The 13,858-nt window shown below is 36.2% G+C and overlaps 1 protein-coding gene across 8 annotated transcripts in view; it reads right to left on the bottom strand.

Moving 5' to 3' along the window:
* Dyb (Dystrobrevin) overlaps positions 1-13,858 on the bottom strand; it is a 35,382-nt gene that overhangs the window by 7,181 nt on the left and 14,343 nt on the right. For 4 of the 8 annotated variants that reach the window (XM_022071088.2, XM_022071089.2, XM_022071084.2 and 1 more), the window contains exons 6-18: positions 12,622-12,773; positions 11,996-12,104; positions 11,107-11,273; positions 10,398-10,525; positions 10,122-10,220; positions 9,655-9,775; positions 8,999-9,043; positions 8,331-8,446; positions 7,219-7,405; positions 6,104-6,323; positions 5,316-5,462; positions 1,276-1,323; positions 245-399 (exon numbers count right to left, since the gene is read on the bottom strand). In XM_022071088.2, the coding sequence (XP_021926780.1) occupies positions 245-399; positions 1,276-1,323; positions 5,316-5,462; positions 6,104-6,323; positions 7,219-7,405; positions 8,331-8,446; positions 8,999-9,043; positions 9,655-9,775; positions 10,122-10,220; positions 10,398-10,525; positions 11,107-11,273; positions 11,996-12,104; positions 12,622-12,773 (1,694 nt within the window). The remainder of the gene's footprint in view (positions 1-244; positions 400-1,275; positions 1,324-5,315; positions 5,463-6,103; positions 6,324-7,218; positions 7,406-8,330; positions 8,447-8,998; positions 9,044-9,654; positions 9,776-10,121; positions 10,221-10,397; positions 10,526-11,106; positions 11,274-11,995; positions 12,105-12,621; positions 12,774-13,858) is intronic. The other 4 variants (XM_022071086.2, XM_022071087.2, XM_087342907.1 and 1 more) reach the window with 4 other exon arrangements.

Genomic DNA, 13,858 nt, shown 5'->3' with positions numbered 1-13,858 from the left:
ATCGGGGCAGCCATTTATATGGGACAAATCTTAAAGAACAAACCTTTTAACTCTTTACGTGGAACTTCGTATAATTGGGGCAGCCTCTTAATTGGGCCAAAGTGTTCTAGTCCTGACATGTCTCAATTAACCTGAATCCACTGTATATTATAGATGAGCTGCTGCAATCAAATCTGATACAGAACATAAAGTCTTATGTACAGCTGCTAATCTGAAATCATTAAAATTTCACATTTTAACATACCTTATCTTCAAATTCCTGTCCATTTCCAAGGTTGCGTGCCCTCAATTCCGCAATGAATTGCGACTCTTGTTCATAACGTTTACGGATTTCCTCTCTCCAAAGAGCAGCAGTAGTGCCAGGTCCATCAGGCTCTCCTCCATCCTCTGTTTCAAAATCTGCAGACCCAAACAGACCAACTTAATTTCACACAGTCCCACAAATTTTCTGACCTTACACGCCAGTTCATAGCAGAGGTGCTGCGTTTCATCAATAATACTGAGTGGTAATTCCTGTGTCCTTTTGTAACCTACTTTCCCACACTTTTAGCTACTTAGCTAACTAGTTAACTAACACCACAACTCTGATGATGATGGCAGTAATCGCCTCTGAAATGTCAGTACACTTCTACAAGACTACATTGCACAACAACCCACAAGACAGCCATCTTCATACATGCTACCCTTCAGGATCTGAAATCTTTCCTAGATTGTTTAACTTGTATGATCAGGAGCTTTCAAGCCTGAGAAAAGTTTATGACTGTTTACCTTCTTAATAGCACTGGACTGACAGGTAAATTATTATTTTCTTCTGAGAAGGACTAAATTTCAACTAAGATTTGCAGTTCTCATGGCAATGAAGATGCTAATTGTGGTTTATTGGGTCATGATGCTATGTAGTCTTGTAGGTCTAGTTCTTCAAGCCCGAGGATGGAGGTAGTTACAAAATGCTAGAACCATACATAGTGTTACATTTCGGAAGACCATAATCGATGATTAAATTCCATGATGAAAGAACAGATGTGGGAGCATTCAAGCCCTAGGATGAGATGGCAAGAACAACAAACATACAAATAAGACAGCAAATGTGTTGTGAAGAACTTAATGAACATTTAACACTGTTTAATGTCAGGTAAACGGATTATTCTTAGAGACAATTTTAGGTATCATTTTATTCATAATTATGTAGTGGATAATCAATCACGTTTATTTTAGTAATTTCATCACACTGTATTACCTAAAAACTCAAAGGATCATATAAAATTTTGGACGTACCGAGTGGTTTTCTGATGTTCTCATCTGCATCCTCCTGATCAGAGCCCTCTGAAAGAAGAGCCAGTCAAGGTTGTAGGAACAACACTAACACTAATGACTAGCATCTAGCACTACAGACAACACATTCCACACTGGAGCAAAACACTAATAATAGGAAAACATTACAATACACTATAACCCACTTATAATGATATGGAACAGAGGGTGGGATTATGACAAGAAAAGACAGCAAGTTCAAGGCAAGACATGAAAATAAATTGTGTGTAAAGAGCCAAGTTATTTACTGTGATTAAACTATTTCTTATAAGGATTAAAAAAAACTGAATTCACACTCCAATCACTTTTAAAATCATTAAATTGAAAGCACAACTGCAACTGCTCTGCTGCTCAACTAAAAATTTCGTTACTTGTGTCACCATCTAAAGGCATATTTGCAATAAAGTAGGAAGTTTAGAAAGCCATTTATGAGTATGTTAAGAAAACAATCAGTTTCAAAGCATCTAGGTAAGTACAAAGAATAACAATGCAATATGGAGTAATGGCACACAGTTCATCCTTTTGAGTCCTTGGCTGCACTTATTCTGACAGCCTTTGATTCAAGCAAAGATAATTCAACACTGTGACCACTAATTACTGATATGGGAGAAATTCAATATGATCACGCTACCAGAGACAAACTCGGCTTTGTACTTTCTTACTTCCTATCTTTATCATTACCAACCTACATATCAGATGTATAAACTTGCAAACAGGAATAACTTGAACAACATGTGAGAAATTCAATATGGGGTCTCACAATTCTGTATGGTGATAAATCTTTGAAAAAGATTTAAGGTGTTACATTAGTTTTGTTCCAATCTTGAAATTTCTTTCTGCATACTATGAATAATTTTAGTGTTTCATGTATCCAACAATAGATATGAACGAGTTCCCATCAGTACACTTTTATAATTTAAGTTAAGCACATCTTCCCCAATTCATACATTAAAACTCAAATTTGTGTGTCTTACACTCACATTTTGGAGCATTAACAACCTTACTGAAAATTGGATGTACCCATCGCAAATTTATTCAAGAATGTGATTATGGCACATTATTTATGAAGAATACAGCTATGATAAATTTTTGGTTGAGAAGCACTGACTTAGATTAATATTACACATTAATTAAAATTAAATCCATGGCGTAACAGCTTCAAAGAGCCAAAGCCGACTAGCTTGACTACTGGCCTCACGTTCACATGCCTAAGCAGAGGTGAACGATCATACAACCAGATATAGGGTGACGTGTGGTCAGCACGACGAACCCCCAGCCATTGCTAGCTTTCCCGACCAGATTATGCTACCCATTGTAGCTCCCCAATTTCCTCACGATGCTGGGTTGGCACCGGTCCAATACACTGGTCGAAAGCTCATGAGAAATTTTCTTCTCCCCCGAGACTCAAACCAGCGTGCATTCCGTATTGCCGGTCCGAAGCATGATGCCTCAGACCATGCGGCTACGGCGCGGGACATTAATATTACACGTAGCTTCCTGAAGTGCCAACAGTTATTAGAGAGGGGGATGGTGCAGAAAGTGAAATGGTCTGGCAAGTTCGGTTCAAACAGATAACTAACAGACAGCAACATGCACATAACATTATAACTGGGTTATATTGTAATGCAAATAACAATCCAGGGTGATATATGTACAAAAGCTCTAATAATTCATATTGGGTCTCCATTCTCAAAATATCTTTGGGGAAAAAAAAGGTATGAGGGGATAAAAATAATTAACAAGAACCATCTTATATTCATCAGTAACAATTTTCATATTTACAGAATGGAAATCTAACTTACAAGATACATTCCAATCAAAGATCTCACACATTTTAGGGAGATAAATGTGTACAATCACTTTTCCTTTGGGGGTGAGGGGTGAGGGTTAAGAATAAATATACAATGGATTCCATAAAAAAATAATAATACTGTGTAACTAATGATTCAAATCAGACTAAAATAACTGCTAGAAACATTCCGCTTTTGAAATATGAGCCCCTGAAAGTTAAAATTAGAGTTAACACCATTCTTTTAATGCTAGTACATTCAATTAAGAGTGATACCAGCACACCCATAAACTGCAGAATAAACACACACAGAACAGTGTAGAAATGTAAAAATAAGATTTACTATAATACACAAGTAAAGCAATTATGGTAAATATTATCGTCTCAAAATCTAAAACCTATGCAAGTACAGACATGTAATATGAGATGCTACTTGCATGTATGACCTGGACAGAGAGTTATTACACAAGGAAGTTTAAACAAGCATCTAAAATATTATCCCTTTTAATATTTTGAGTTTCTTAATAAATTAACCACATATATTACACTGAAATCTCACTACTATATATACTTGGGAAAATTAATTTGTTCTACCTGAAACTCAGAAATAACGGAAAGGAAATTAACTTCATAAAGATGAAAGACAAAATAATAGAAAACATTTCGAACACTTTATGGTAATCTTGGGCATACAAAGCAAGTAAGTAAGCAGTGAGCATACTAAGAAGTACATTTTTAAAGGATTAACACTAAAAAGACAAAATTTTCTTAAAAAATCCAAATTCCTATGTAGCTGTACTTAACACTCATGTCATTCAGCTGTAGATAAATGTGAAAGTATTTCTTTGTTGAACTGAGTAGTAAATTAACTATCAACTTGGGCAATTTAGATTCCTATATGTACAGTTCATAGTACCTTGACAATAAATAAAAATACGTTATACTAGTCCTCAAGAGACGGACATGTGAATCAGTAGTGTTAAAAAATGCATGAATTGGTCACATAAATAATGAAGATGGCTGTCTTCTGGGTTGCTGCACAATGTAGTCTTGTAGAAGTTTACCAGTGTTTCATGGATGCTTGCTGCCTCTGTCATAAGGATGATCATGTCAACAACCCAGAAGACAGCCATATTCATACATGCTACTACGGGAAACTGAAATCTCACATAAATTATGTTTTATTCCGAACAATTTTCATGCACATACAATTACCAATAAATTTAAGTGTACATAAAGCAATAAAGTGAAATAATTTAATTTTCAGTTACCTGTAAATATTTCCTAGGAATCTAAAAGCATGTGGGATTTGTCTTAATGGGGATCACTGTTTAAATATTAACTTTTATGACTCTTTGGTATTTGTATCCTCTGTCTCCCTTACATTTTATAATTATCCAGTATTTTTTCCCCTGAAAAGTACTTCCACAAAGCAACTACAAGTAAATCATGTGTTGTCATTAAAAAAGAGAAAAATTAAGAGTAAAAAAAGTAAAACTAAAGCTGTCCCACTATATGCCATGTAGGTGCTTGGGGGGGGGGGGGGGGGGGGGGGGAGAGAGAGAGAAAGGCGGTACACCTTCTACTCCTTCTTAACCTCGGCACTAGCTGGGGATGAGTGATCAGGATCATGCCCCAGCCACACTTTACCTCTGGGAAAGGGCCCCAGTACCCACTGGATAGGAGGCTAGGTGGGCCCCAGAGCTAGTGTGGACACAGAGGCTACAGGAAAAAATCCTCTGCACCGGACCCAGGTCGTCCAGCCCAGAGCTAGTCACTGTACAGACTGAGCTACCCTGGCTCCAAAATTAAAAGTATACATTTCATAATCTTAGCAAAAGATATAAAGCAGATAGCAATACATAATACACCTGTAATATATGTCCTGTTCCTTTATATACTTTCATGGGCTCATATTTGTTCCATCCAAAGAAAAATAACCATGAGACACATGATGCGGGAAAAGAATCTCACCTGTTTTCTTCTCCCATGTGGTTTAATGAAACTATCCAAAAACATACTTTTCCATGTTATTAATCTATTTAAATATGGAAAATGCCTTTCCACCTTGGTATAATCTAAATACAATTCCTACCATTAAATAACACTTGTTCATATGTGAACTCCACCGTGCTCTTACATGCACACAGAATACTCAAGTTGAAAAGACACTTCTGAGGACTCCTTATCAGTTTTGGTTGTTTTGGAAGCATACCTGAATTGAGTTCTCGTACCAGCGTGGACATGGCAGTAGTCACAGAGTCTGCTGCAACTAGAAGATCATTACGAAGACTTCGTCCACTACTGTTTGTTCCAGCAGCAGAATTGCTACCTGAACCAGTCAGTGAAGATGAAGATGTCCCTGAGAACATTTGAAAAACAAAATACAATTTCATTTACTGATAAGAACAGGCCTGCCAATTGTCGTCTTCTGAATTGTGACACCATGTAGTCTTGTAAATGACTACCAACGTTCCTCCAAAACAGTAGTAACCGTTTACACAACTAAAATCCAGAAGACCACAACAGATATTGAGTAGAAATATGAGTATGTAAAATTTTTCTCTCAGACTTAATCGGTCATCTAAATCATAAATCTACAATGTTTAGAAAGCCAAAATCTGCTTTGATCTTCAGGTAAAAAAAGAGCTAAGAGGACAGACAGCCCATGTGTTGGGCCCCCTGGATGAGTTAGCCTCAGATCAGGTCTTATGCTACAATAAACTTGGATCTGGTCAGACATGTTGAAATGAATGAACATCATAGGAAATCCTCTGCTAAATTCAGTTCAACATTAAAATACAATGAACCAGTATATGCCAGATTGAGTCCATTTTAATATTCAATTCAATATTAGACCTGGCAGTCAGACATGATCTAGAATATATGAAACTTAACAGATTAATTTTTCCTCTTTTTAAGTGAGTTCTGCCATGAAATTTTGGAGACGATGGTGTGTTCATCAACATCAGGCTCAAATTATGACAGGAAAGAACAACATACCTATAAGGGATGATGATGTCCCAAATGCAGACCTCACATCTCCTCCAACCCCTGTCAATGAGTCAGCTCCTGTTCCCAAAGATGTCATCATTGATGGCTGAAGTTGACCTCCTGGGGTAGGAGGTGCTGAGCGTGAAGATGGTGCTCCTGGAGGAAGTGGAGGAGACTTTGTGGAACGTGGTGATGAGTTTGGTGTAGATCTTGGGGAAGCTTGATGATTCTGGATAAATCAAAGGAATGTACTCAAGAGAGCTGAAAGTATTTGCACAGCAGAGAGCCTATAATAAGATGAACATTTCCTTCACCTTACATTAGTGTCTGCAAACCAACCTGGTATGGTACTTCAGTTTAGATAACACAAAGTTTCCAAATTGGTTCCTCGTGACAATGCATCCCTCACTGGTCTTATGTTCATTTACTGAAGATAAAAATCCATCATTTATACAGCTAATCCTTGTATCTCAATAATATCCAATTTTCTGAAGAATGTTTAAAAGAACTTAGATTTTTATTAGGTGGCCTGTTGTTTTATGTCATGCACTAATGTCACTACAGCATGGCATGTCCTCAGGTTGTGGATGGAGGAAAAGGACTCCATGGGCAGGCAAGATGTGGTCCTCCAGTTTGAGGGTTGAGTGGAGGGCTGAAACTCCTCTTCATAAAAAGCAACAAGTTACAAAACATTACAGAGGGCCTCAGACTTAGTGGGCTTTTGTAAACACAGTAATCAACCTTCAAGTTCTACTAAGGATGGAGAATTCCTTGATTAGCTGAGTGGTTATCAGTTTCTTAAGACTGTAAAAATGGCTGTAAATAACAATTACTTCAACTGAACCCCATTGTGATGCATATTAATCAAGTCTACATCTTCACAACCTATTTCTTTAAAATCTATTTTAATATTACCCTCCAATGTATGCTTATATTTTCCAAGTGGCTCCTTCCATTCAGGTTTTCTAACTAAAATCCTGTATGCATTCTTCATCTCCCCCAATGCACGACACACTCATGTATTTCATAACGATTAAAATTTAAAAAGAAATGTTAAAATTAAAATTTAAAAACTATAAAAATTGGATTTTATACATAGACAGTAGATTGGTGCTAAGACAGACCTTGAGCAGCTTCATGAGGCCTTCCAGCTGAACCATGAGTTGCCTACGTGAATCTTGCAGTGCACCCAAATGGCTCTCCAATTCATCTTTTCTCTGTCTCAAAGCTCGAAGCTCAGCCATTAATGCAGGGTTTTCTTCTCCTGTTGCCCCTGGACCAATGCCTGCTGCCTCCAGTTGCTGTTGGCGTCTGCAAGGGGGGGTGGTAGAAACAGGTTGAGAACCATTACATACATCATACATAAGACCACTTTCAATGTAATTCTAAAAAGGAACTTAAATACACATATTCACATAAAACACTACAACACTGAACAACCACCTACGAGTTATCATGCACTATAAAAGCAAGTTATGATTTTTATTATTAGGATTACTTCACACAAATGTAAGAATATTTATGAGCTGTTATGCATAAATGATGACAACATGATTACTCTGTGAGCATTAAAAGTTGCCAAATTAATGACAGCTGGGGAGACCAATGAGCATGTAGATATTATGTGAAAGAATATACATGAACAGAGCAGAGAAAGATTAAACACAGACATATGAAGAGTGCTTATGGGACAACAGAAAATAATGGACAAAGTTTTGTCATCAGATGACCCATCACACTGCAACCTTAAATGGATTATAATGGCTTATGATCCAACACCATAACAAATTACACACGTCTGATTCATCTGTTACAGCCATCAGAACAAAACTAACTTTATACAATCACTATACTGCTACTTTATATACGTCATACAAAAATAATCCTCAGGCATCTTTTCAAAAACTACCATCACACAACATTTGGGGATCTTACATAAACTGGTAGCTACTGTTGGTGTTAAAAGTGTTTGAGATTATTAAGTGGGGTGACATCCTGCAACATTATGTTCATGAAAATTGGTCAGCTGATTCAGAACTTATTATGACACATGTAACCATTTTATTTTCACATGTAAAGAAAGCAGGCTGAAAAATGGATTACAGATTTGCTAAACATGAGTCATGATCACACTAAACATAACATAGGAAAATAGGATTTGAGGTTCTCACAGCTTTCCAAACAGAACTGACTCTGGTGCTAGTGATGAAGTGTGCACAACATGAACAAGTAATACCTTAACCTTGCTATCTCGCGCATTATCTCCCGGTTCTTTGCCTCCAATTGACTGATGAGCTCCCTCTGTGCACGTGATGTATCCAGGCTCAAGCTGCCTTCTGATGGAGCACGGCCCTGATATGCAACAAATTCAAATGAAACACCTGCCTCTGTTTAAAATACATCCATTCTTCCATTTATGAGCATTCGGTTCACAAAATGTTGCTTGAAAGTCAGTGGCCTTATTAAAATTTGAAAGAGACTTTTCACTTTCTTGTAATGATCACTAAACTAATTTCAAACATATACGTTACAGTAACACATAATACCCTCTACTATAAAAGAAGTAAAAAGTACAGTATAGCCATAACAGCGATAAGGGAATCCCTATAATTGATAACTACTGCCAACATATGGTTCCTGATGTTACAGACTGTAGTAGAGTGACTCGCAGGTATAGCATACAAGTGCTAAATGTTTTTAGGCAGCCCACTGTAGCTGAGGAGGAAAGCAGTAATGACCTGCTTAACTTCACCATTCATTGTTTCAGGAGCCATAAAGTTCCACATTCTGTTATGGATAACACTGGAAAAATTAAAATAAGTTTAAAAAGAAAATTTTAGCTGTCATGCTTCATGGAACTTTATGATCAATCCATATTAATGAATAAGTACGGCTGATACCTACTACTACATGTGGTACTGGCGCTGTCCTTTGTACTTGAGGTTGCACCTACATAAACAGAAATAAAACAAAACAAGCAAGAATAATAAAAAAAATAATAACAATAAAACAAACAAATGTTAATGCAGCAGGCATTTGTATCCAACAGATTGTAAATAAATAATTATAAAATGCTCTGGCAACTTATTAACATCTAATATCTAAATTTACTATTTTAAAATTGATCACATTTGGCAGAATTTGTTGATATTCATTTAGTAACTTAAAAATGTATCAACTTTGGACATTATATAGAAGTCAATGAGTAGGATGATTATGGATAACAATCTAGGGAATTTGGGAGGAAGTTGTCACCTCTTTAAGGTACTATCTGTTCTTGTTATTCAGTTTTTAGGAAGCAGTCTGCAAGCTCTTTCATACTCTGTAACTCTAAACTTTATAGTTAAAAGTCTAAAACAGAGAGGACTGTCAATAAATGTCAAACATACTGAAATTCAAATTATATTGGAAGTTACAGCTAAATCAAATAAAGAAATAAAATTAATCTGCATTACCTGAAAGTTTAAAGTATAGAATTTTAGAAAAGAGTTGTTTTAATTATTTCTCTAAAATAAATCACTCATGCTCTTCAAATGTCCTTGTGTTGTGTTCTCACTCACCACTGTCCTGGCTTCAGCAGCAAGACGAGCAGCGTATCTTGCAATCAGTCGGTGCTCATCATCCAGACGAGTAGATTCAAGACTCGACGTGTATCGCCCTGGACTGCTTGAACACATGCCACTGTAACATCGACAAACACCACTTTTCAAAACCATGTCACATTTAAGCATGTAATATACATATTTTAATTAAAAAATACAACAAACTTGAATCACGTCTAGAATATTTATATCTGCACTTTCTGAAGTTGAATAAAATAAACAATACAAATATTGGGAAGAAATGAAAACAGCTTTAATGCATGGAAAAACAGAATGTTACACAAATAAAAAGATACCGAATTTAGAAAGAATGAACAATGAAAGGAATACAAATTGGCTTATAAATATAACCAAATATGATAAAGCACTAGGAAAAACAATGAAAACAGTACTTGCAGGCCTAATGTGTGATAACAATAACTTACCTTCTGCCTGTAGAACGGCTATCCATAGAGCCTCCATCAAACGGTGAAGCAAAGGAACTCTCGGGAAAACCGTTATGGGACGGCAATGGAGATGGAGGACTAAAACACAAAATAAAGAATTCACAAATAAAAATAAACAATATTTGTAAACTTGAGCATGCAAGATTGGCTTTCTGAAACCAGATTTTACGCTATCACAGGCTTTAAAAAATACACGATATCTAAACTTTGCATGATTATTCTTCTTTATATGATGTAACACATGCGCCAACTTACACTATATGGGAGAGATTGAGCGTTTTCTCTGGCTCTTCGGGGAATCGTGGGATATTTGTCTTACCCTTCTCAGGCACACAGCGGAATGATTTGCGCAAGGAGTGACCAATCTGCTTACTTGGAGATTTCTACAAGCAAAAAAAGTTATTTTTTATACTCCTTTAACACATTTACTGCACTGATGATAGCCGTTCAAGCACATGCAGTCTCCCATTGCAACTGTTAGCTCAGTAAATATATTTTATCTTTTCTATGTCAGATGTTAATCAACTCACTGTCTGATGCTATCGAATTACCATCAACATATTCACATACCACAGAACACTTCTTAAATAGAGCAATACATTCAGAAGTCTAAAATTTCATAAACAAACTGCAATAGTCTAAGACTTAAAAATAATGTTATTTCACCATATGATACAACACAAAAAAGAACTTGCATTTAATATAATCTTGCATTATTTCAACAAATTAGATGTGCTGTATCAACTGATATTGGAAATATACTATTTAAAAACAAAATCAATTAATTACACAAATGCTAGAACTGACTCTACAAATTATCATAACTGACAGGAGACAGAGCTCAGATGCAAACAGACGCAGTACTTCACCTCTTACATTTCAGGTAAAATTCATTTCAGAAACAAAACACAAAATTACAAACACAGCATGGTAAACAAAACTGTGATCATATCAAGTAACTCACATAAGTTGTGTACTCCTTGACTTCATGTTCATTTGTATGTGGACCAGAAACACGACCACGCCAGAAGCAGTCTTGACATAGCTGATAACTATGACACTTCTGGCATCTGTATCGAAAACCTGAGAAACCCTCCTTCTGGCATGCATCACAGGCCATTGGATGAACAACTGAAATATGAACAGATGTTGTCATTAACTTATATTCATGCAGCACGTCCATTCCTTAAAATATTTACATAGATATGACTAAATTTCAGTTATCTCTTGTATTCACTGGTCAATAGCTCATACTCTTTTAGTTGTAATATAGATTTACAGAGTACCTAAGTTAAGAACACTGCTACACACAGTCATGCAAGTACATTAAATGCTTACTACAGTATGATCCATTTAAAAAGTAACCTTGACTACAGTGTATGAACCCCTTCACTACAAAATGCAATGGCAATATTAGATTCACGCAGACATATCCCATTGTAGCAGATGATGCGCTACTTGAAATCAGTATTGCTGTAATTTCAGCTGGTTTGTCACTCGATGAGCACTTGTCACAGACAAACATTTCTTTAAGGTTCAACATCTCTAATGCTAATAACAGCCAATAAATACACCCTCATCATTTCAATCCAATTCGCACACCATTTCCCTAAGTTCAATTTTATATTATGCTCTTGTTAGCTTATGTTCTTCCAAGTATCCACTTTGCTAGGGAAAACCAAGATAGCTGGCCTGTGAACAGATGTTCGAAAGAGGGATCTCCCAAACACGAAGTAGTGTTAACCACTTGATGTTTGGCTTCATTCTCTAATACCCACAATTTTAACATACCTTCACTCCACATTCTTCCCTCAGAGTAAAATAACTAGTTTAAATTATGAAGGATAACTTACCAGTTTCTACACTGGCAAGGCGATGTAACAGCGGGAGCCATACCAAGCAAGGTGGCCCAGGATCTGACATCATTGTATCCATGAAGTCATTGACTGTCACCTTCCCACCCTACATAACAACATGCTACAGAATATACTGTCAGTTTACACAGAAAGTAATAATAAATTGGATAACTTAGATATGCTCAAATACTCATCACCACTACAAGGTCCAATAGAGACACAGACTGTAGACAACAGCTGTCATGCTGGGAACTTCCTCAAAAAAACAGTAATTTTAGGCTCACTGATAATATTCAAAGTGTGCACAAAACATATGGAAGACAACTTCTCTCTCTCTCTCTCTGTGAATGTGTACAGAGTCATAATTAGGTCCTAATTTAAAGAAACTATAATTCTGATATGAACAAAGCTGCAGACATTGAGCACATAAAAAATGTAAATTGTAAATACAAACTTGAGCCAGTTTAGCAATCCACTGAAAAATCACACAAAAATTTCAATACAACCACAATGTCTTGAAATAACCTATTACTACACTTGTTTTATTAAATCTTTATGAAAAAATCCCTACAGAGCGTATAATACTAGGCTTGACACTAAGAGAAAATAAGTTATTAACATACCCCTGGAAATATAGATGTGGCAAGGCCTTCCGTATAACTGAATGACGGTGATTCATATACTGCTGCAGGCAGTGCTAATACCTCTTGGAGATATTCAGCAAACCTCCACACAACCATGTGACCATTCCCATCAGATATCTGAGAGAATATATCTGTAGACATTCATCAATAAGCACAAATCAGCAACAACAAACATAACACTTCTTAAACTTAATGGATTAGGTTACTGGGCCCTCAGAATCAATACTGAAACTATAATACATATAAAGATTTCTGTCTTCTGGGTTGTTGCACTGTGTAGTCTGGTCGATGTTAACCGTTTCAGAGGTCATAACTGCCTCTGAAATGTTGGTTAACATTGACCAGACTACACAGGGCAACAACCCAGAAGACAGAAATCTTCATACTCGCCGCTGTGAAAACCTCAAATCTTATATAATACATATCCTTAGCTGTTGGAGTAATACGCCTTGGATTTGGAAACTGACATTACTATAACAGGAAATAACACAAGCAACAGAGAAAATCATGAACATGCATCTATGCCCTCAATGGATTTACACTCACAATCTGTTTTTGAGGGATCCAAGGCCATACATGCATTACACTGCCCAGTCACTGATAAATATGCTACTGCAGAAATTAATAAAAAAAATTAATACAATATTCTTAATGAAGAGATAGTGACACAATTTTTTGACTAGGAATTTCCATTAGACTCTAAAGCTTTAAAATTAACCTTAATTGGGTGTGCTTCACATCCTACATGTGGTCCAACTGGCTGTGTCTCAGAAGAATACTACCAAAACCATTAAATCCCAGAATTAGTCTGGCTGAAAGTGTTGTGATTTTAAACCCCTATTTTTGTATGATAAAGGACAAATATCATTCCACATTGTTTAAAACCTATAATGATAATTGCACAATTTACACAAATAAGATTGGTCGTAGAAGTGTAACACACATAAAATGCTCTATTATGCTAGTAATTTTAAATTTAATCAAAAACACATGATGTGGTACTGCAGCAATAAAATTTAAGACCCCAGAAAACTTCTTATTTTTTACTATGTGCATTTTGATGTGTGATGACAGCACCAAGCAGCAGCAACAAATCCTTACATTGGAGTATTTTGTGGCCTATTAAAATAGTTAAAAACAGAATAAGAAAGGAGGAAGGGAAGAAGGAAAGATGGATAAACAAAGAGAGTCAGAAAGAAAAAGTAGTGGATTTTTT

Source organism: Zootermopsis nevadensis, unplaced genomic scaffold (assembly GCF_977971745.1).
Source record: "Zootermopsis nevadensis isolate Lab colony 2312 unplaced genomic scaffold, Znev_1.0 Znev_ptg000004l, whole genome shotgun sequence".
NCBI classification, from domain to species: Eukaryota; Metazoa; Arthropoda; class Insecta; order Blattodea; family Termopsidae; genus Zootermopsis; species Zootermopsis nevadensis.
The sequence above is the reverse complement of the archived record's forward strand: the minus strand, read 5'-3'. Positions and strand labels throughout refer to the sequence as shown.